The 23,431-nt window shown below is 55.0% G+C and overlaps 1 protein-coding gene across 1 annotated transcript in view; it reads left to right on the plus strand.

Annotated features, from left to right (window-relative positions):
- The first annotated feature begins 1,598 nt into the window (after positions 1-1,598).
- Positions 1,599-23,431, plus strand: part of COL18A1 (collagen type XVIII alpha 1 chain) — a 48,466-nt gene continuing 26,633 nt past the window's right edge. The window contains exons 1-5 of the mRNA XM_090272177.1: positions 1,599-2,296; positions 12,930-13,474; positions 19,177-19,266; positions 20,167-20,226; positions 21,992-22,121. Coding sequence (XP_090128303.1) covers positions 1,624-2,296; positions 12,930-13,474; positions 19,177-19,266; positions 20,167-20,226; positions 21,992-22,121 — 1,498 coding nt within the window. The 5' untranslated portion in view covers positions 1,599-1,623. The remainder of the gene's footprint in view (positions 2,297-12,929; positions 13,475-19,176; positions 19,267-20,166; positions 20,227-21,991; positions 22,122-23,431) is intronic.

Raw genomic sequence — 23,431 nt, forward strand, 5'->3', positions numbered from 1 at the left:
CCGGATCCCCAGGGCAGCTTCTGTACTCTCGCCGCTGCCCCGGGCTGAGGACCCCAACTCTGGCTGGGCAGCACAGAGGGTAGATGCTGGGCATTGGGGTCAGCCTGGCCGTACAGGGAGGGAGGGTGTCAGCCGTAATCAAAGTCAGACACCAGCACACGTAGTAAGTTCAAAGCAGCCCCAGAGCAGGCACTGGTGGGGCTTACAGCTACATGGCAGCATCCTTTAGTGTCTTGGACAAAGAGAGAGTAATCTGAGGTTTTAAAAAGGGGAGGAGTCAGGACACAATGGGAATGGTCCAGCTGCATCTGGCCTGGCTCATGCCCTCTGGAGCCGTGGCAACCAATGCCCAGGTCCTGTCCCTTCCTGAGACATGGCCCGGAAGAGGTGCCCAGTGAAGACAGAGCTGAGAGAAGGCAAGACGGGGCCCCACACTGGCTGGCCTCCCTGCCGTAGGCAGGGCTCCCTCACCAGCCCCATCTCATGGTCTTGGGGTGACCTTGCAGCCCCTCCTCTACACACAGAGACTGAGATCTGGGGTCGGAGGTGGCGGGAGAGGATGTCTGTGTGGACCCTGCTGTCAATGGCAACATCAGTCTCCATACATTCCATAATCTCCCTTTCCCTCGGTGTCAGTCCCCAACAGCCACTGTGTTTTGTCCCTTTCAATTAATTCTCAAGAATTAACTTAGGGACCCCAGCAGGACCCCGAGAAGCACCGATGAAAGTGATACAAGCAGGATCAGCCCTTGAGAGAGCCTTTCGAACCAATGGAGAAGGGGTCTGGGGTGTTATAGAAGGCCATGTGTCACCAGTGCGTGGTCTCTGGTGAGATGGGGCAAGGACAGGCTGGCCTCTGCGAGAGGAGTGGGAGGGTGGGCAGGCTGAGGAGCAGCATCTCTAAGCAGGTGGGAGCCCAAGTCCATCACAGCTCCTCCTGGGATGTTGAACGTCTCAGAGGGAACAGTTCCACAGAAGAAATGGACTTGCAACAAGTTTCAGTGGCCCCAGGCCAGGCTTGCCCAGCTGTTCTCAGCTGCAGTGGCTCTGAGCGCAGAGGCTGGTGGGCAAGCGGGGCTGGGGGCTGCCACCTCGGCATCCTGTGGCTCCCCGCCCTGTCTAGAGCAGACACCCCAAGGAGGCTGTGTCAGGCGTCTTCTCTTGGAGCTGGGCTCTGTGGAGGGCACCCAGGCTACAGGGCCAGGAAGAAGGTCCTTCCAGAAGCGGCCCTGGAGATCAGGGTGCTGGCCCGGAGCCCCATTCTCACACACGCCAGCGCAGGGACTGGCGGCCGTCTGGCGAGGCGCAGAGAGGCCTCCTCCAGCTCACAGCCCAGGAAGCTGGGAATTCTGCTGAGTGTGCTTACATGTCCCCTTGGCCTCCTGGAGTCTGTGGCTGCTCTAAGGAGTTGTGAGACGTTCTCAAGGGTGCCTGTCACCTTGATTTAGGGGTTTCTGTCTTTTTTTTTATGTGAGAGTGAAAAGGTAGAAGAAAGAATGGCTTGGGACATGAATGGGGTAGCTGGCTGCAAGCCGTGGGCGGGCTGGGAGGGAGCCTGGCTGGCCCCACCTCCCGGCCGGCAGACGCCCGCCCACCCTCCTCTCCGTGGTGCACACAGCCCTGATGGCTCCCGACCCCAGCGGCCGCCTCGGCCTGCTGCTGCAGCCGCTGCTGCTCACCTGCTGCCTCGTTGCCGCCCTGCCGAACTGGCTGTCCGCTACGGCGAGTGAGTCTGCAGCCTCATCATCGGTGTCCATGCCTCCAGGCCGCCCACCTGTGCAGCCCACAGAGGAGATCACCGCTCGCATGGCCCCTCAGGCTGGCCCCACGGAGCAGGGGACAGCTTCTGCCAGTCCTGAGTCGCCCCTGGAGAGGCTGGACACTGGCCAGAACAAGATCTCCACTGCCCCTCCTGCCTTCACTTCCCCTCCTGCCTCCACGGCTGCCGCTGCGGGCCCAGACACGAAGGAGGAGAATATTGCTGGCGTCGGAGCCAAGATCCTGAATGTGGCTCGGGCCATCCAGAGCTTCGTCCAGTTATGGGATGATACCAAGGATGCTACCGAGAGGGAGACTCCAGCACCCACCGCCCCCACAGGCCCCCTTGCCCTCCCTGGACCTTCCAGCACCCCCCTGGAGAATGGGACCACTATCTGGCTGGCCAGTGGGGCCCTGAACTCTCCGGACCCCGAGAAGACTGAGGCCGGCAGCCTGCCAGCGCCCACCCAGCCAGCGCCCTCCCTGGACAGGCCCTGGGCACTGCTCAGGGAGCCCTCAGTGCCACCAAAGTCCTCAGGTAGAACTCTTCCCTCCATGCTGGGCGGGGCCCTTTCCTGGGGAAGCCTGCAGTCCCCAGGTTGGCCCCCGGCTCTGGATGGCAAAGGACTCTTGCCCGTGGCAGCCTGGCCCAGCCAACAGCACCAACGCCCTGACATCCTCAAGCGCACGCCACTTCTGCTTCGCCTGGTGACGGGTTCCCTGGGCACGCACACTGCCCCCTCGGCTCTCTCCCCTGACCCTCCCGCCCATCTGTCTCAAATCTCACTCTCAGCTTTAACCGGGGACAGTGGTGCTTGGGCTTCTCACGTGGTTAATTCTGCTAATAACTTTGCACTGCTCGGGTCCCGCCGGCCAACCCCTGTGGTGCAGCCTGTCCGCCACGCCGCTGGCCGCTGCCTGCCCCTGTCGCCCTCCTTGCCGGCGTGTGGCAGCCTGGGCATCAGGCGCTCCTGGCTGCCCAACCACCTCCACCACTTGAGTGGAGCGGAGGTGCTGGCGGCCGCTCAGGCCTGGGAGGGCCTCCTCCGGTCGCGCTGCCACCGCTTCCTCGCCTGGTTCTTCTGCCTGCTGATGGCCCCGCCCTGTGGCACTGGCCCCCCACCTGCCCTGCCACCCTGCCGCCAGTTCTGCGAGGTCCTGGAGGACGCGTGCTGGAGCCACTTGGATGGGGGCAGGCTGCCGGTTACCTGTGCCTCGCTCCCAGCGCAGGAGGACGGGGACTGTGTGTTCATTGGGCCGGCTGCAGGTAACGGCCGGCCCACCGACCCCACCATTGCCTTTTTGCCCTTTCTTGGGAGCCTGGCCAGGGCTCGTGTGAACCTGGCACAGCTCCTCCCCCACCTCCACACCCCCTGGTGTTGGTCTTTATGGTCTGATGCCTGTCGAATCCTCGGGAGGCAGGAGCGCAATGCCCCCTTTGCAGCGGGGAGGCTGAAGTCTAGAGAGGCCTGCATCCTATCCTAGGTTCTGTGCATGACAATGGCAGATGCGTGGGGAGCAGCCCCTGCCCAAGCATGGTAGTTTACTTAGTCCCCTGAGACCCCCCCCAGCCACGGATGGGAAATTGAGTCACAGCGGCGCCATGCTATGCCGAGGGTGTCAGGATTCGCACTGATTTCTGGCTGCTACTCCAGCCACTCCCTCGCAGTGTCTGATGTCCTTTCTGTAGCCCCAGCCTGACTGGCAGAGGGGGCTGCAGGGGTGGATGCCACAGGGAGAGAGAGCGAGAGAGAGAGAGAGAGAGAGAGAGACTTGCTTCTCTGAAGATTGAGAGGTCACAACCATGTCAGCAGTCAGTGAATCTGGAGCTCACGTGAGGCCACCCCAGCCTGGGCCCATAAGCTCCAGAGCACAGTCTCTGCTCCTCTGGTTGGGGCGAGGGGAGGGCTGCTGAAGCCTCCAGACCCCCAGCTCCCTTTGTGTCCCCAGTGGGGCCCGGCCCCATCCATGCTGGGCTGTGCATGTCCCCGCCCCTTCCCTGCCTGTGGGGAGCAGCCCTGACCACTCATCCGTCCCTGCAGTCACTGCTGGTGGGGGTGGGGTGGCTGCCTGGACCTCGAGGAGCGTGTCCCCTGAGGAATGTGCGCTGACTCCCTGGCACCGCTGTGCCAGGCCTGGGGTGAAGCAAAGGGGGGCTGTTGGTGCCCCGGCCCCAGCCAGGGCAGGAACCAGCAGCGGTGACGGGTGGTGCCCAACCCCAAGGCAGGCGCACACCAGGGGCCAGACTGAGGGAGGGTGGCGGCTGCTGACAGGGAGGCCGAGTCCTGCGCACGCACAGGAGTGGCCAGGAGGGTGTCCGGCAGAGGGACAGCCCACACACGCAGGGCCTGCTCTGGAAGGCCCGGTGTGTGGTGTGTGCGGAGCTGAATGCGCTGCGGCTGCCCCTGTGAGCTGGTGGGGCAGGGGGTCAGGGGCCACAGTGAGCTGCGTGTTCCCACGGTGCACGCCCGCCTGGTGCCTGGAGCATCCGAATATCAGGCCAGCAGGAGCCTCCTCCTCACCCTGTTCCCATCAAGTGTGCGTGGCCGGGCCACTCCTCAGGGAGTGTCCAGCCCAGAGGCCCCTGGGTCCATGTAAAGGAGCCCGTGGCTCCCCACAGCCCTTCTCGTCCTCCTCCTCTTCCTCTTCCTCCTCCTTGGGGCTGGGGCGGGACCTGCTGCTGAGCCTCAGGCAGGGCCCTGGGTCTCCTTTGCCGGGGGAGGGGTCAGCAACAGGGGTGTGGGATCTCTAACTGCAGTTGGCCTGGTCAGCCCAGTGGCCTGAAGGGGACTGCTCACTAGACGTCTGTACTGCTGGCAGGGCCCCCAGCCTGTGAGGGAGGCCCTGATCCATGGGCTGGAGGTGGGCTTCAGACGTTCATCTCACCAGGGACCCTCCTGGGTGTGGCCTGACTGGGGAGGGTCCCACGGGCGTTTTCTCCCTCCTTTGGTTTTTTAAAATTTATTTTGAGAGAGAGGTAAAGGGAGGGGAGGGGAGGGGAGGGAGGAAGAGGGAGAGAAACATGGATCAGTTGCCTCCCACAAGCCCCCAACTGGGGACCTGGCCTACAACCCAGGCGTGTGTCCTGACTGGGAATCACACCGGCTACCATTTGCTTTGCCAGGCAATGCCCAACCCCCACTGAGCCACGCCGGCCAGGGCCCTCCCTTAGGCCTCTTAGTAGGGACCATTCTCCACCTGGTAGGGAGGGAAAGGACCAGGAAGACCCCAGCCCCTCTCCTGTATTGGTGAATGTTTCCCCCAGTGACGGGGATCCTGGTGAGTGGGGGGGCACCGGGATGCACCAACCATCACCGGCCAAGTGAGGTCCTTGGACTGTTGGGGAGGGGTGTACCTCTGTGGGGGAGGGGGAGACCTAAGCCTTCCCAGGACTATCCAGAACTGCCTGTTGAGTGGCTGCCACACCACCTTTCCCATCCCTCCTCTTGAGTGTGCCCTGCAGGGTGACTGCAGACCGGGGTGGAGATGGCCCCCACGCCCCTCACGGTGGGCCACTGGGGCGTGGATGGGCGCCCTGGTTTCAAGCACGCCAGCCTGAGGCTGTAGCTCTGTGCAGCCACTGGAAGGGCCTCCCCTGTATTTGTTTCCTCTCTGTCCTCTCAAGGAGAGCAGAATGGGGGAGGGGCTGGGGGACAGTCTAGCCAGTGGCTGGAGAAGTGGTCAGGAGCGAAAAGGCCACCATGGAAACCCTGTGCTAGAGCTGGAGCTGGCTCTTGGTCAGCTCACTGTTGACGACCTGGTGCAGGGTCTTGCTATCTGTGAGCTTGTCCCTCAGGTCACAGAGAAAAGCAAGTGAGGCTCCTACCCTGGGGAGGATGAGAGGAGGTCCCAGGTCCACACTGTGTCCATGCTGGGAGGGCCAGTAAGGGCATTGCCCCCTTGAGCAAGGAGGAAGCTGAGGTCAGACAGGGTGGGGGTGTGAGGGGCAGGTGGCTGTGGGCAGGCTCTGCAGACCTGCATCCTGAGGGGGACAGAGTGTGCAGAGCAGCAAATGCTGGCCCTGGGGGCTGCCTTCATCCCCTGCTCTCACCCCCCGGGGCCATTCTCCCCTCGTCCTGCACTACTTCTCTCCTGTTGGGTTTTTATCCCAGAACTAGCTGTGGACACACTGTCATCAAGATCCACGCCTTGCAACAGAGGGCTGAACACAACCCAGGTCCTCTCATGGCCAGGATGGGGCATCCTCTGTCCCCTCTGTGTATTGGCATAGAAGCATGTGCAGGAGTTCCCTGAGGCTGCCATCACAAATGGCCACAAACTTAGTGGCTCCCAGAGGATGGAAGTTAGGAGATCTTCCTACCGGGCTCAAATGATGGTGTCTCAGGGTGAATTCCTCCACAGGCCGCAGGGGGTTCTGTTCCCACTCTTTTCCAGCTTCGGGAGGCTGCCCACATACCTCGGCCCATGGCCCCGCAGCCATCATCAAAGCCAGGAAGATCAGCCAGGTCGTCGTCCCATGCTGCCATCTCTGGTTCTCTTCATCCCTTATCACAACTCTCTGTGTCCCTGCTGGAGAGGTTCTCTGATTTTAAGGGTGTATGTGGTTAGATTGAGATCATCTCCACATCTCACGGGCCATCGTCGTAATCACATTTGCAAAGTTCCGTTTGCTGTGTGAAGTAACAGCCACAGGTTCCAGGCATTGTCATGAGGACATGTCTGGGGTCATCACCTGGCCTACTGTGGCATGTGCATGCTCATGTGAGTCACACGTATGCGTGCACATATATGTGTGTGCTCATGTATGTGTGCTCTAGATTCTTACCTGCAATGATGAGATCATGGTTTGTGCACCTGAAGTTTTCTCTTTTCCTTAACTTGTGTGAGACACCTCCCTATTGTCACTACAGGGAGACGCCCCCTTTCTGGGTGTTCTGGTGTTTTCTTCACTCCTCTTCCAGTGGCAGGCCTGTAGCTTGTCTCCAGCTTCTCTCTAACAGATGATGCTAGGCCTCTCGATTTGTTGGCTTCTTGTCTGTTCAAGTCTCTATTACTTGCACTCTGGCTAAGTGCGCTTTGTGGGCCCTGATGTGGGTGCCGGGTGACAATGTGCTTGGTCCCATGTTGCTGGAATTCACAACTTTCTTCAGAGACTCATTGGACACCCATGGGCATTTTTCACTTTTAGATCATCAGAAATCATCCATTGAGGCCTTTGTGGGTGGTATTGGTATGACATCAGATTTGGGCCTTCTAATTGGGTCACCATGTCCGTGGTATCCCCACGCACGGCCATAGGATGCCTCCATTTGCTTGTCATGCTTATAATCTTTCAGTCAAGGGTTACCATCTTAGAAATCCCCTGAGATGATTGTTGTCTTTGATATTGAGGTGCGTCTCTTCACCGCCCCCCAGACCCATGACTCTGGAGTTGCTGCTGCAGGTGTGGAGTGCTCTTGACTCTGATGTTCAGGACCTCTCTCAGGGTTGGGTCACTGAGGAGATTGTGTTCTATTCTACCAGGACAGTGGGCCAAGCAGGTGTCTCTGCACTGGCATCCTGAGCGAGCACTCTGCCCCCCCACCCCCATCGTTCTCAGTGGGTATTGGGGACACTGTCTGCCAGTGCATGTGGGTGGTACCAGGCCCATCATCTGTCACAGGTTCATGAAAAGTACCATCATCCCCTTGTCCCACTTAATGGCTTTCAACTTGAACTCTGTTTTATCCGATACTGATGTTGCAATATTTGCTTACTTTCTGTTATCACTTGCCTGATATTTTTTAAATAATTTATTTTTCAGAGCCGTTTTAGGTTCCTAGTAAAATTGGGAGAAAAGGTATAGATTTCCCATATGCCTCCACCCCTCCCCCACATCCCCACCAGATGGCATATTGGTTAAAATCAGTGAGCCTTCTTCAGGTCCATAGTTTACATGAGGATTTACTCTTTATGTCGTATGTTCTGTGGGTTTGGACAAATGTATAATGACACGTGTTCATCATCACAGTATTTTACAGAGTAGCCCCTCTGATCCCCCAAAACCCCTTGCTCTCTGCCTGTTCATCCTTCCCTCTCCTGGCTCCTGCCAAGCACTGGACTTTTTAAAGAAGATTTTATTTATTATAAGAGAGGGGAAGGAAGGGAGAAAGAGAGAAAGAGAAACATCAGTGTGTGGTTGCCTTTTGCACACCCCCACCTGGGGACCTGTCCTGCAGCCCAGGCCTGTGCCCTCACTGGAAATTGAACCTGAGACCTTTTGGTTCTCAGGACGGCCCTCAATGCACAGAGCCACTCCAGCCAGGGCAGCACCGGAATTTTTACTGTCTCCCAGTTTTACCTTTTCCAGAATGTCATAGAGTTGGAATAATACATTACGTGGCTTTTTTCACTTAATATCCATTAACATTTTCTCCACGTTGTTTTATGGCTTCATAGCTCATTTATTTTTATCATTGAATAATATTGCATTGTGTAAATGTTCCACAGTTTATTTATCCACTCACCTATTGAAAGACATCTTGGTTGCTTCCAAGTTTGGACAATTACGAATAAAGCTTCTATAAACATCTGTGTGTGGGTTTTTGTGTGGAAAAAAGTTTTCAAGTGCTTTGGGTAAGTACCAAAGAGTGCGATTGCTGGATGCAGGGTAAGGGTGTTTTTAGTTTTCTAAGAAACCAGTGTGGCTGCACCAGGTTGTATCCCCATCAGCAGTGCCCCACGTGCGGTGTCAGTGTTCCAGATTGGGGCCATTCTAACAGGTGTGAGATGGTATTTCATTGCTGTTTGAATTTGCATCTCCCTGTTGATGTGATGTGGAGCGCCTTTTTGTATGCTCATGTGCCGTATTTGCATCTTCTGTCAGGAGGTGTATGTTAAGATCTTTGGCCCATTTTTTTAATCTGATAGTTTCGTTGTTTGTTTTCTTATTGTTGAGTTTTGAGTGTTCATGTATATTTTCGATATACCTTCCTTTATCACATACATGTTTTAAAAATATTTTCTTCCAGTCTGTGGCTTATAGTCTCATTCTCTTAATGGGCCTTTTGCTTAACAGAAGTTTGTAATCTCAAAGAAATTAAATGAAGTACAGCTTATCAATAGTATTTTTTCTTGAATTGTGCCTTTCGTGTTGTATCTAAAAACTCATTGCCCTATCCGAGGTCATTAAGAGTTTTTTCCATGTTGTCTTCTAGGAGTTTTATAGTTCTACATTTTACATTTAGGTCTGTGATCCACTTTGCTTAACTTTGTAACAGGTCTGAGTTCTGTGTCTAGATTTAAGTTTTTGCACGTTGGTGTTCAGCAGTTCCAGCGTCATTTGTTGAAAAGATCTTTTCTCCATTGTCTTGCCTTTACTCCTTTGTCAGAGATCAGTTGACTGTATTTATGTGGGTCTGTTCCTGAGTTCTCTGTTCTGTTCCATTGATCCCTTTGTTGTTTCTAGAATACCACACTGTCTTGATTTACTGTGGGTTTAGAGTAAGTCTTGAAGTCGGGTAGTGTCAGCCCCCCAACTTTGTTCTCCTTCAATATTGTGTGGGTTATTCTGGGTCTTTGCCTCTCCGTATATACTTCAGAATCAGTTTGTTGATATTTGCAAAATAACTAGCTGGGATTTTGATTGAGATTGCACTGAATCTAGAGATCAGGTTGGGAAGAACTGACGTCTTGACAATATTGAGTCTTCCTATCCATGAATATGGACTGTCTTTACATTTCTTTAGTTCTTCTTTGATTTCTTTCATCAGTTTCATAGTTTTCTCATACAGATCTTGTACATATTTTGTTTTATTTACATATAAGCATTTAATTATTTTGGTATTCTGTAAATAGTATTCTGTTTTTAATTTTAAATTCCGCTTGCTCACTGCTGGTATATGGAAAAGTGACTGACTTTTATATTAATCTTGGATCCTGCAACCGTGCTGTATCACTTAGTAGCTCTAGGAGTTGGGTTTGTTATTAATCCTTTTGAATTTCCTACATAGACAATCATATCATCTGCAAAGAAACACTTTTATTTCTTTCTTCCCAACCTGTGTTACTTCTACTTCCTTTTCTACTCTTATTTCATTAGCTCGGACTTCCAGTATTGTGTTGAAAAGAAGTAGAGAAAGGGGACAGCCTTGACTTGTACCTCACCCTGGTGGGAAAGGCTCAAGTTTCTCTCCATTAAGTATGATATTAGCAGTAGGGTTTTTGTGGATATTCTTTATCAAGTGGAGGAAATTCTGCTCTATTCCTAGTTCACTGACAGTTTTTATCAGGAATGAGTATTAGCTTTTGTCAAATGCTTTTTCTGCAATTTCAATATGATCTTGTGATTTTTCTTTGTTAGCCTTGATGTGATGGATTATGTTAATTGATTTCAAATGTTGAAACAGCCTTGTTTTCACGGGGTAAGTCCCACTTGATTGTGGCTGGCCTGTTTGCTGAAAGGAAAACTGTCTTCAACTAGACAAGTCCCCTGATTTCTTGACCTGAGGGGAGTGTGGGGTGGGTCACAAGACAGGCCCCAGCTTACCGAAGGTGTCACCGTCCATGTTCTGGGACACTGCATTCTGGGAAGGCACTCCTCTGAGCTGTCGGAGACCAGCATGGACGTTTCACGTCTTGGAGATGCTGGTTTCCTGGCCAAGTTAGCAGAGCCAGTGCCTTGGACCACGCCTCCAGCACAGCAGCTGCTGAGAAGGTGGTCACATCCTCCATTCACACTCACTGTGCCTGGAACTGCACAACTGCTCAGTGATCTTAGGGCCATGGCATTCAAGTTCTTGCTCCCGATGGGAACCTGAGAAATTTCACGGAGAGGAAATGGAAGAACTTTGGGAAGGAGCTGCTTATGCATCTCTGGGGTCCCTGGGGATGTTCGTGTAACATGCTCCTGTCTTCCAGCCCAGAAAGTCGACAGCTGCTTCATCTTGCATTCTTAATTAATTTGGAAATTTCCTAGCTCCATGTGAGGCAGGGTGGCGGTGGAACATACCCGTGTTTAACTTGGGGACAGCTGTCAGGACACCATGACCTCTGCTACCGTGGCTGGTGAGAGTCCTATTTCCCAATCTTAAACATCTCCCTGAGTGGACGCTCAGGCCCGCGGTACTTCTGATACAAAGGGGCCATCACAGTAATTGCCGTCCTGGTGGACAGGAGTCTGTCTTTGAGCGGGAAGAGACCTCTCGCCCCAGAGAGAGGTCCCCTACTCTCTTTGGGGGCCAGGCCACTGAGGCTGCTGTCTGTGCTGTACCTGGCTGCCCCTCACTTCCTGTTGGCATGAGAGTCTTACCTGCAAGGGATGTGGGCGAGGCCCAGGGGAGCCCTGGGTGGCTGGCAGTGCTGCCCACATGTGGGAAGTCAGGCCTGTGCAGAGCCACACTGCTGATGCTGTGGAACCAGCCCTGGCGGGTTCCCACAGAGCCTATCCCCCCATGATGCCTCTTTCTCCTATTTTCATCTTTGCTCTCAGGAACTCTGGAAAGTCAACTTGCCTTAGAAAGTTGGGATTCAGCATTTCTTCCCACTGTCTGCTTCAGGAAGCCCCAGGTCAGCATCGCCCTGCTGGTGGGCTGGAATCCCAGATGCCCCTCACATGGAAACACACGCACGCGCGCGCGCACACGCACACACTCCCACTCACTGTCACACTCACTACAGCCTTCCTCGGGACATCCGCACATCACAGCCCCCTCCCAGAAGCACACCTCCCCTGTATGACTCACACTTTGGAGGTAGATCCCACCCAGACTGTAGGTGGGATGCTCTTGAGAGGAGAGGCCTTGGATCAGGGCTCTTGGACAACTTCCCGGCAGAGCTCAGGCTCCACCTGGGAAAGTGGATCTATAGGGAAGTCATGGCTGTACCGTCTCTCCTTGAGTTGGTGTCTGTCCCTCTCCTGTGTCCAGCAGTGACCACATGTACTGCATGGGGAGGTAGTCCTGCCCCCCCCCCACCTCCAGCGATCAGCGTTCCTGGCCCCTAGGGCATTGGTCCCAGCTACTAGTGGCCCCACACCCCCAGGAAGCAGTCTCTTCCATACTGCACCCGAGGGCTTGGGCAGGGCCGGGCACACGGTCAGGTCAGGCCCTGCTCAGACCCAGGGTCGGCATCATGGACAACAGGGCCTCTGGTCCCTTCTGGAGAGACAAGAAATGAGGGGCGAGAACCTGGCACCATGGCTGTGTCCCCAACCAACCTGGGCTCATGCCGCCGAGGGGCCTCCAAATGGTGGGGTGTCGGTTAGAACTCGTGCTCCGTGACACTGATGGCCCGAGGAGGAGGACACACGTGGGCTATTGTGGTCGTGGGCTCCTGAGAGAGTGAATGCAGGGGGTGGATGAGCCTCTCCCAGGCCCCCCAGAGGCAGTGTGAGGCTGGTGGGGCCACAGCGGCGTGAACGCCAGTGGGTTGAGAGAACAGACCTTCCGCCGCTGGTTCTCCCTCTCACGAGGCTGCTCTCCAGGTCACCCCAGTGTGGCCATGGGGAAAGGGGAGACAAGTCCCCACCTCCCAGAAGCCCCGTGCAATAGCCTCAGCCCAGCTGTCACACCTCGTAAACGCTGACCCACCTGTATTGAGTGTCAGCGGAGACATGGAAACCATAGGACCTGATCAAGCTAAGCCAGGTCCCTAGGAGACACGGGCCCTCTCGTTTTCTGCCTTCCTAGCAGTTTGTTTCCAGGATGGTTCCTGGTGAGGATAAAGCTGCAGGGTACACCCTGGGGTGCAGCTTTCCTTCCCTTGTTTATCAGGGAGTGAGTGATGCTGTTGCCCATGCTCTGCATTGTTCCTGTGGGTTCCAGGGTGGGGTGGAGTCCGAGTATGGAGGGTGGTGATGCGGTTAAGGGCAGGGTGCAGAGCAGGGTTGCGGGTGGGCTCAGAAACCCCAGCCCCTTGCAGCAGGCTCCTTGGTGCCCCCTCACCCACACATGCCCCCCCCCCCATGCCCTTGCATTGCTCCTGCCATGCTGGTTTGGGATGCTCCCTGCTCTGCCTTGTCCCCATTTGGGCCTGTAAGCTTGTTGAGGGTATGGTGCGGTGGCTTATGGCCACCTTGTCCTGGCCCCACACGTGTCTGGATAAGACGGAGTGTCCTTTCACATCCCTGACCGGCAGAGCCCAGAGGAGCGGAGCAGGTGCCAGGCGCATGATGCGGTCTCCCCTTTGTGCTCTGCACGCAGCCTCACCAGGTGTCTTTCTCCTCCTCACAGAGAAAGTGGGCACAGAGGTGGGGCTCCTCCAGCTGCTCGGGGAGCCCCCGCCCCCGCAGGTCACCCAGATCGATGACCCCGACGTGGGACCGGCCTACGTCTTTGGCCCAGACGCCAACAGCGGCCAGGTGGCCCAGTACCACTTCCCCAGCCCCTTCTTCCGTGACTTCTCGCTGCTCTTCCACGTGCGGCCGGCCACCGAGGGCGCAGGGGTGCTGTTCGCCATCACCGATGCGGCCCAGGCAGTGGTCTCAGTGGGTGTGAAGCTGTCGGGCGTGAGTGACAGCCACCAGCACATCCAGTTCCTGTACACCGAGCCCGGGGCGGCCCAGACGCACACGGCCGCCAGCTTTCACCTTCCTGCCTTCGCTGGCCAGTGGACACGCTTTGCGCTCAGTGTGAGTGGTGACACCGTGACACTCTTTGTGGACTGCGAGGAGGTCCAGTCGGCGCCTTTGATGCGATCTCCACAGGGCCTGGCGCTGGAGCCCGGCTCCGGCCTCTTCGTGGCTCAGGCCGGAGGAGCAGACCCTGACAAGTTCCAGGTAAATCTACAGCTGCTGCTGGAGGGCTGGACCAGCCTCGGGGCTGTGGGCCTGGCCACTCGGACAAGGGGCAACGGCCATTAGTCCCCACCTGACTTCACGCCCTAGTGTTCCTTGATCTGCTTGGACCTAGGGTGTCTTTTATTCCCTGGTGCTCTGGTCCCTTGGCCACCCCCAGCAAGGGTCTCCCTGGGCTGCAGCGGTTTCTCTGAGGCCCCTTGGGACCACCTTTCTAACTGGATGCTGGCCTCTGCCACCATCTGAGCACAATGTAAGCAATGGACTCCTTAATTCATAATTAAGAATTTTAAGAAGGCAGCAGCAGAGGGTAGAAGTGGGTGTGGGCCATCTGCGGGGGGGCTGCACCCCATGGAGGCTGCACACTGGCCGGGCTGGCCAGGGCTCTATAGCCAGTCATTCTGAATGACCATCAGTCATTCTGTTATTACTATTTTACCAAACCACTTAGCCGCCCACTCCACGCAGTGTGGGCGAGACATCCCCAACAGTCCTGGGCAGGTGGCTGTCTCCACTGTGTCTCCCCCCAGGGAAGCCCCCTCTCCCTGTGCCTGACCCCGGTCTTCATTGCAGGGGAAGCAGACTCCAGAGCTTGGGTGGGGGTTTTTCTCCTGGGTCCTCAGCCCTATACTTGGAAACTTTAGGTGAAACCCCCGCCTCCTGGAAATACCATGTGGGCACCCTTGGCGGAGCACTGACTCAGTTCTAACATTACAGCCGGTCTGCAGCTGGCATGCCCCAGACAGGGGTCCCTGTGTGTGCTAATGAGGGATGTGCCTTCAGGGGACAGAAAGTTAATTATTGCCCAGACAAAAACTGCTTGATTAAAGTTGTTCTAGGTCCTGGTGATTTGGGTTCTGAAAGCTGGCCTTTCACCTTTGGCAGAAACTTTCACCCATGGGGTCTGCGAGCCTGGAGGACTTTGATACCAAACTGGGCCTCTTTGTGTTTTCATTTTGATCCTCAAATATGATTAACTGGAAAGAGTCACAGAGAGCCCTTACATCCAGGGAGGGGCTGTGTTTACTGGGAGTTGTGGCGTGACCTCCCCGGCATGTCTAGATGGAAAAGTATGCCATTGTTCCACGCGTCTTCGACAGTAACAGAAAAGCTGCGCGTGCGCTGGTGGGGACGGGGGCTGCCCAGAGCTCAGGGTGCTAAGGGAGGACATCATCCCACAGTGAGGACACCAGAGGCTTCCTCCCTAGGCCTCGTCAGGGCCACATGTCATTGTTGCAGAACACAGCTGCCAGCTGAGTACCTAGGCACACTGCGTCTGGGTGTTTTATTGTGCGTTTTTTGGTTGCTAGTGAAGACAGACTTTAATTTTTTTTTTCACGTGTTTATAGGCTGTTTGTCTTTTGTGACTGACTTATCTGTGTTCTTTGACTTTTCGTATGGATGGGTTCGATCATTTCCTGTTTATTTTTACAAACTATACATATGAAAGAAACCGTTCCTTTGTTCTGTGTGCTGCAAATTTTATTTCCAAGTTTGTCATTTGCCTTTTTTACTTTGCATTTTTTTAAATCGCTGGGATATTTAAAATGTTTCTGTGGTTAACTCTGGCTCGAAGAAGACACCCTCGGCATTGACCACTGCAGCAAAGTTTTTGGAAGGGTAGAAAGTCAGAAATGGGGCAGCTCTGGGCTGTGACCCGGCTTCCCTTTGACCTCACTGTGTCACATCCAGCCAAGTCAAGTGTGGTCTGGCCCCTAGTCTCTGCAGACTACAAGTTCCCAGGAGTTTTCTGTGTGGGTGTCTCTGGTCAGATTCCAGCGAGGTGAGAGGACCAGCCTGTTGTCTGGTGCAGATTGGTTTAGGACAAGGTTTTTCAGGCCTTCTGAATTGAGGTACATGAGAAAAAGTCACTCAGGTCATGTGATTTATATGCTTTGGCAGAAACTAAAGCTCAGGGTGCTAGGAGGAAACTGGGCGTCCCCCCAGACCCGTCCCTACGGGTCCTTACAGAACCCTTATTGTTTCCTCCTGTCAGAAAATTCTGGAACCTCATCGGTCTTTTCAGGTTTATTCTTTTTGTCAGATTGGTTATAAATTTCCCTGATGAAATGCATTCCAATGACATATATTACAGCGTTTTGCTTATTAACATTTACTTCCGACTCTTGTTCAGGGTTTATTGTACCTCTCCCTTCTTTATCATTTCAAAGGCTCTGTGGCTACATTTTCTTGACGTCCTTTCTGTTTGTGGAAAGTGTCCCCATTTCCTCGTTCCCCGTTTGCCTCTGTCTTTGTGAAGCCCCCTGGGTTTCCAGCTGTGGTTCTCTCTCTAGGCCTCAGTGTGTTTATCAGACCAGCCACCCACAAATCCCCTGGGCCCTTGTTCATAGCCTGCAGGCAGGCAGGGCCGGGCCTGCCCTGTTCCTGGCACATCCCGTGTTCTCTCCTTGTGTTCAGTGAGGAATGCAGACGTTGTCACTGTTCCCCACATGTGGCTTCGTTGGCTGCATTACATAAATAAGTGCTTGGCCCACGGAAGCCAAGAGCTTGCCCACGGCCTCCTATACCTGGACCACTGGGACAGGCTTAATGCTGGGGGTGATGGGGAGCAGGCAGGGAAAGTGTGACACCCCCAACCCCTACAGTCCTCCTTCTACCACAGCCCCTAAGCCGAGTGGCACCAGATCTGCCACTCCTGACCGAGGGGGCACTGGGGCTGCTGAGGTCACACTGACCCTGCTCCACTGGACACCCCTCTTTCAGGACAAATGCTTGGAACCCTGGCGCTCATGGTAAGTGACATATGCAGATGTAACCTAGACACAGCACTGCGACCACCATGTGATGTCCTGACTCCGTGGAATGGAGGGGAGGAAAGGGGTTTGTAATGGAGGAACATGTCCAGTGTGACCCCACGGGAAGAAACCTCGAGGCAGCAAGATGCTGTCATGAAGTTAGTCAGGGAGCCTGGTGGGTGCCAGTGAGATGGTCTGAAGTACAAGAAAATGGGATGGTGGGGCGTGGCCCAGTCACAGCTACAGCTGGGGTAGGTGACAAGGGACCAGGCCACCTTGGGGACAGGTTAGCCAGCAGAGGAGAGAAGGGCCGAAAGCTGGGGGTGAAGCAGGCCTGGGAGTGCCGTGTCGTCCCCACGCCCCCGTCCAGCCCCACTGCCCTGCTAGGACATGCCCTTCCAGGCAGGGGTGGGTCAGAGGCCACCCACAGAGGGTCCTGGGGTCCTAGGGAGGCAGCCCCAACACCAGTGACTTTGGTGATGCACTTTCACAGCATAGGGTCCTGATCTTCTACACACAATTTTAAGACATGCAGCCTGTGGCGTGGCAGTGGCAGGACATACTTTAAATGGCCTTTATTAATGAACTGTCTGGACTTCATAACATTTGATTCTAAGTCTGTTCACTATTCGTGGTGGGTCTTGTGGCTTTTGCACTAGCGATGTCTTTCTTCCCCAAGAAACTGTGTCTGCGGGAAAGCACCAACCCCCCGGCAGGAGACCGGAACCCGAGCTTCTCTGCCTTCTTGATTCCGGCCTGCGGTGGGTCTGGTCTGTTTGAAGCTAAGAGCCTCGCAGGTAGTGTCAGTGTATGCGGATGGTCATGGGGGGAAACCAGCAGCCTGACCCTCTCTCTGCCGGAAGTTCTGCTGCCCGACCCTCACACACAAAGGGCTGCCAAGGGGCATTCCAGAATTTTAACATTCGACCCCCTTGCCGTCCCTCGGAGTTCTCAGTCTTGGTGACTGGCACTTGGGGTCCTCCCTGTCCCTCCTTCAGTAGGGCTGGTGGACCAAGAATTTGCGTTTTGAACATGATGCTGCTGCTGACCCCAGAGGCTGACCTCTGCATTTTTAAGTTCACAATGGCCTGTGCTTTCACCGGGTAATGGTGCCCCTGGAGCCTGGATGGTGGAGGACACCTGTGTGTATGCCTCCCCTACACCTTTACCTCATGCACATGCATGCACACAAAGCCATGCACATACCTGCACAGCACAAATGTGCACACGTATGCACGTGCGCACACACACACACACACAGGCCTCACTGTCAGCAGGTGGAGTGGAGGAGGGAACATGGAGTCAGGTAGAACTGGCCCCCAGAGAGGCTAACCTTTCTGGGGAGGGAGTCCAGGGGTGCTTCCAGGAGGAAGAGGCCTGGGCTGAGCCTGGAAAGGTGAGTGGAGTGTGAGATCAAGGGTCAGCTGATAAAGGGAGTCTGAAGGGCATTTGGTGGAATAACAGAATGACGTAGGCCAGAGTCAGCACATGGCCCTCAACACGTCCTGCCTGCCACCTGTTTTTATACAGCCCGCAAACCGAAAAGGCTTCCCATATTTAAATGGTTAGGAAAATAAACAAGAGTATTTTCTGACATGTGAAAATATTATGAAATAAAAATGACAGTGTTCCTAAAGTTTAGTTGGATGGCCATGCTCCATCTTTCACATATTGTCCTGGTCAATTTCCTGGCATAACACAGTCCAGATCTGTTACAAAGGCCAGGACCTACTGATCAATCGGCCTTCTCCGAGAATGTTTGACAAACTCTGACCTACACCTTTCTAATGAAGAGTAGTTAAAATGTACACCTTAGAATGGACTAAATATGGTCTTTATTTAGGAAAAAATACATTGGAGTAAATCCCAGTGTATTAAGATGTTAAGTTGAAACCAGAAAATACTAGAAAAAGTACTGAGGACACTCATAATTTCCCAGTGAGGAACTTTTTATAAAGTGTCATCAGAGACAGAAATCACAGTGTGTAACAGAGCCTGCTCGTTCTCTGTCACATGTCAAAGGCACAGGGTCCTGTTGGGTTTGTGGGAGCCCCGTTGGCATTGGGAGGCCCTGGATCCCCAGCTTCACGCACTTGGCTACAGGAAGTCGGCCGAAGTTCAGATCCTGCAGTCAGCACCATCCCTGCGTCCATACCCTTTGGGGTTCATGGGGCCTTGCAAAGAAGGCCCCACTGCAGCCATGGTCGAGGTCCTTGTAATCATACGCTGTCCCCAAGCGGACAGCTGTCCCCCGATCCCTGCCTCAGGCTTAGGGCCTCCTACTGAGGTGGGTGTCCTGTCCTCTGCACACGGTGGAACTTCTGCACTCACAGTTCAGGACATTGCCCCTGCTTGCGTCTACTGCCCTCCCTTCCCCACCCCACCCCCACCCAGTGCCATCGCCTCATGTCCCTTGGGGACACCACTTGCAGTGACACACCTCATTTTTGTCTCACTGTTCTGTCCCCTCCTCTCTACACTGAGTTCCGAGGTGACAGGCCCCTGTTCAGTGCTGTGTCCCGGTGCCCAGCATAGGGCGGAGAGCACAGGAGCGCGCGTGTGTGGAGAGGGATGGGGAAGGGAGTGAGTGCGTGAGTGAACGGAGGACCTCGGCTCTGGGCTGAGCAGCCCATGGGCACGGAGAAGCAAGGGCTCACCCCAAGCCCTGGGGGCTGTTTTGTCCTCGGCTCCTCACTTGTTTTATGAAAAGGTGACATCGCAAAGAGAGCGAGCCCTAGATTCCACTCGGTTAATCCAGCGCTGTTTCCTGCCACGTCTGAGGTTTGACCAGGGGCAGCACTGGCCTGACCCAGGGCAGGGGTCCCTGTTCTCATGGTTTATGTCACCGGCTCTGTGAGTGAGGGTCTCTTTGTGCCCCTGCCGCCTGCCTCGGAACCGCCAGTGATATTTCTGTCCCTCTGCATCTAGGGAATGATCGCGGAGCTGAGGGTGCGCAGGGACCCCCAGGTGAGCCCCACACACTGCCTGGAGGATGACGACGATGATGATGATGACGGGGTGAGTCTCCCTCCCCAACACCCCCACCCCCCGGGAGGAGAGCCCACATCAGTAGGGGCTGGCCTTCCCCCCTAGGAACCCCAAGGTGATGAGACCAAGGTCTCTCTGAAAGCTGCCATTTTCAGTACAAGGAACTGGTAACATTTTCAGTTGCCCTATAGCATAAAAAAGAGCCTCCACTTCCCCAAACTCCATTCCAAACACACATAGAATACAAGGTGAATGCTGGATGGAAACTGTCCCCAGGACAGCCAGTAGGTGACACAATCGATCACAGTCAGCTGGGCAAAAGTGTGTGTGTGTGTGTAAGTGGGAGTGAATGTGTGTGCACACAATCACATGGGACTTAAGAAGGCAAATCCACCTGTACTTGGGTGTGGACAGACAGGAGGACAGCCATGTTCTGGGGGAGGCAAAAGCTGCCCCCTCCTGACAGAGTTGTGATAGAGAATGTCTAGTCATGTCCCCTCAGCTGCCTTCCTGTTCTGCTTCGTGTCACCGTGTGGCCTGTATGCCAATAAGCCTCTGCAGGGCTTTTGTCCTCTGCGCTGTTTCCCAGGACAGTGACCCAGGAACAGGATGACAAGTGGAAAGAAAGGAACATGTCTCTCTATGGTTCTCTGTATGTCTGGCTAGGAACCCAATTGATTTTTGATGGGTCGTTCTGATTGGTCTGAACGGACGTGCCTCATTGATGACCAGCTGACAGTGCTCATGGGAGGGCCAGTTCCCTCTTGGCATCCACAGAAAGTGCTCCCCCCTTACTTCTGCCTTCTCCCCCTGCCCTGGCCTGGGATGGGTGGAGGCACAGGCGGGACCTGCCCGGGTTTGCTCTCCAGGCCCTTCTCGTGCTGGGGCTTCTGTCACCAGCTTCTCCCTCGTTTCCTGTGAACCCCTCAGGCATCAGGAGACTTCGGAAGTGGGCTGGAAGAGACCCAGGAGCTTCCCAGGAAGGAAGCGGTGAGTACTAGCAAGGTCCCTGCCCAGGGTCGCATCCATCTCAGCCTGGGCTGTTCTCCCTCTCATCTCTCAGGCATGCTGAAAACCAGTTTTTCTAATTCTACACATTCCTTGGGTCCCTGAGGTGACCTTGACATTCTGATTGTGCCTCCCCATTAGCTGCTAGGGCTCCAAGGGCCTAGAGGGTCTGTGGGTCAGAGAAGGGGAAAGCCATGCAGAGCAGCGTGAGGCCTACTTGGTGAGTTTCCCAGCTCACACCACCTGAAACAACATGCAGGAGGGAGTGTGTCCCAGGGACTCGAGGGTCTGGGCCCCGCGTCTTCCACCATCTGTCTTACGGTGTCTTCGCCCAGGGCGTGGACATCCAGGGAGTGAGGGGCCTAGTGCTGAGCTGCCCTGGGATGGATGGTTGTTACCCTCCCCCAGGTGGGGGATTGGGACCCCTGGCCTTGCCAGGGTGGAGGAGGGGCAGGTGGCTCTTAGGGAAGAAGGACCAGGGGCTCACCCACCTCCATGCAGGCTCTGGTACCTGGTGGGGCCCTGGACAGGCATCAGTGGGTTGTGACCCCAAACAGGCCCCCAAGGGTCAGACGGCTGTGTGTTCCTTGACCACTGAACCTCTTCATGGATGTGGGCTGGATTGGAGAACACGCACTGATACACAGCAGCCATTGGGGATGCAGGGACCCCATAAAACCATGGTGTCTGAGCTGCATTGGGACCAAGGCGTGAAATGCCACAGCTTGGCAGCCTACCTTAATAGTCTGGGGGGGTCAAAGACAAAAAAAATGGGGTCCCTATTTAGACAGTTTCACTCTCAGCCCATAGCCTGTCCCTGGCTAGGCTCCCAGGTCAGGAATGCTTTAGCAGACCCCTGGTGAGCTCAGCTTTGGTCAGAGGAACTTGGCAGAAGCCTCTACAGGGTGAACAAGCCTGGTCCGGGTGGGGGTCCCTAGCTCCAGGGGAAGGCCTGGTATCCGGCCCTGGCTGCGGCTCGCCTGCCTGGCTGTGGGGGCAGCCCTCAAACAAGACTCCCAGGATGACCGTTGCCCACCCACATGGTGTCCCCAGGGAGCGTTTGCCAAATGGGGGGTGGCCGGTCGCAGGAAGTATTTTGCCTGCATATCTGAACATCCACTTGCACCCACATCCTCGGCTCTGTGGTGCCTTTGGGAACAGGGAAGACCGGTTTTCAGAGAAGAGCGGCCTCATCCCCTCTGGGTACGGGTGGGTGGCAGTCATTCAGCTGTGCAGTGCCTGGTCAGGGCCCTCGCCAAGGACATGTTGTAGCCACACCCGGGGTGCACAGTAAACCCCCAGAGCTCCCTTTGTGTGAGGCACCTGTGACAGTGTTGGCCACTTGCTCTTCTCTGTTGGGACCACAGGAAGGAGCCAGGGCTCTGGAGTGTCACTGACGGGCCGCCCTGGCCCTGAGCCCGGGGAGTGGGCTCTGGTCCCTCCCTCACATGGGGACAAGTTGGCGGGCGTGGGGAGTTCTGTGACTTGTTGGGCTCTCCAGGTGGGGCTGCTACTTGAGGGGACCCCACCCCACGGGCTGTTCAGAAGAAAAGGGCTCTGGAGGGCCCTGAACTTCTTCGTGCCTGAGATGAAGTCCTGATGGCTTCTTCTCATCTTTCTTAAAGTCTAGAAAGCTCTTATTTTACAAACCAAATAAATCTGAACCTGACATTTGCCAGCATACACAGCCACAGGGTGCCTGCATTTGCTGAATAACGGAGCTGTCTTCCTGTTCTTGCCTTGCCAGGGCATGTCCCTGAAACCTGATCTCCCCGAGGTTCCTCCGGTCACTTCTCCTCCCTTGATCGAAGTCAGCATTGTAGAAGATAACAGAACAGAAGAAACTGAGGAACAAACCACTATGTCTTTATTAGAAGGTAAAACTCTTGTGGGCGTGGGTGCATGTTAGTGGAGTATATATGTGTTAGTGCTGTGCATGTGTGTGTGTGTGTGTAGCTGAGTGAGGGGCTCCTGTCCTTCATGAACATAAGCCCCATAATGGGGAGTGGTCAGCACCAGCCCTGCCCACTTGCCACCCTGTCACGTTGGGGATTATCTGTATGAACAAGTCTCCACAGAAGTCAGGGCAGAGCAGCTGCCTGGTCACATACTTCTCTTTGCCAGAGTTTGTTTCTGTTTTCTTATTTCTGGGGAATTTGGGGACTGTCCTGAGCATGCTACCAGAGTGACATGCCACTGCTCAGCATGGGAACCAGTGGCTCGCTAGGAGGATGTGAGAGTGGGCTGTGAGGGCAGAGACATCTCCGCTCAGACATTTGTGAAATGGGCCCACCCTGTGGTCAGCATTTGGGGTTGGGGACGTCCCCTGGTGGCCTTGGGGCGCGCTGGCCTGGACAGTACACAGGCACGGACCTGCTGGAGGCAGGGCCAAGGCGCTCGGGAGGAGGGAGAATGAAGTGTGTCTTATAGTTCATTGCTGCATTGTAACAGACTGCCACAGCCTCGCTGCTGACAGCCACACCATGCCTTGCCCTGGTCTCTGCAGGTAGGAGTCCTACTCAGAGCCCAGCGCTGAAAGCAGGTGTGCAGGGCTGCTTCCATGCTGAGGCCCAAGGGAGGGGCGCGTCACTGCGGCTGTAGGATTCAGCGTCCACGTTCCTTACTGCTGTGGGCCGGGGACTGTTCTTGGGTCGCCCACATCCCTCAGCTCCTCCTCGGGACTCCCTTCCTGCCTTCCTCCTCTGTTCTGGGGCCTCAAGTGATGACTGAGGTTGTCCCCTGAATTTCCAGCATAATCTCCCTATGTTAAAGTCAGCTAGTTAGTAACTGGTCTGTGACATCTGTGAAATCCCTTCACAGCAGTGCCTGGATTAGTGTCCAACCGAACCACCAGGTGACAGGACTCTCAAGGGGACATCTGTGGAGTGCTTTCTTTATACTTATGTCAGGGTTTTAGAAAATTACATAGGTATTTTTTTATTTAGAAATAAAAAGTGATTGCTTTTGAAATCACTGAAATAATAATACATGTTCAGTGCAGCCAAATTAGAAACCGGAGAGGACAAATGAGTGAGAAGTGACCATCGGTCCTTGCGGTCCCGCTGTTCACGTCCTCCCCTCAGTGGGCTGAGGACATGGTGCCTGTGGCATTTGTCAGGGACGTGCTTCCCAAGGCCACATCCAGGATGGGTGAGGTGGGTGAGGCATCCGGGCCCTTCAGCGTTCT

Source organism: Furipterus horrens, unplaced genomic scaffold, assembly GCF_987537825.1.
Source record: "Furipterus horrens unplaced genomic scaffold, mFurHor1.1.pri manual_scaffold_1, whole genome shotgun sequence".
NCBI lineage: Eukaryota > Metazoa > Chordata > Mammalia > Chiroptera > Furipteridae > Furipterus > Furipterus horrens.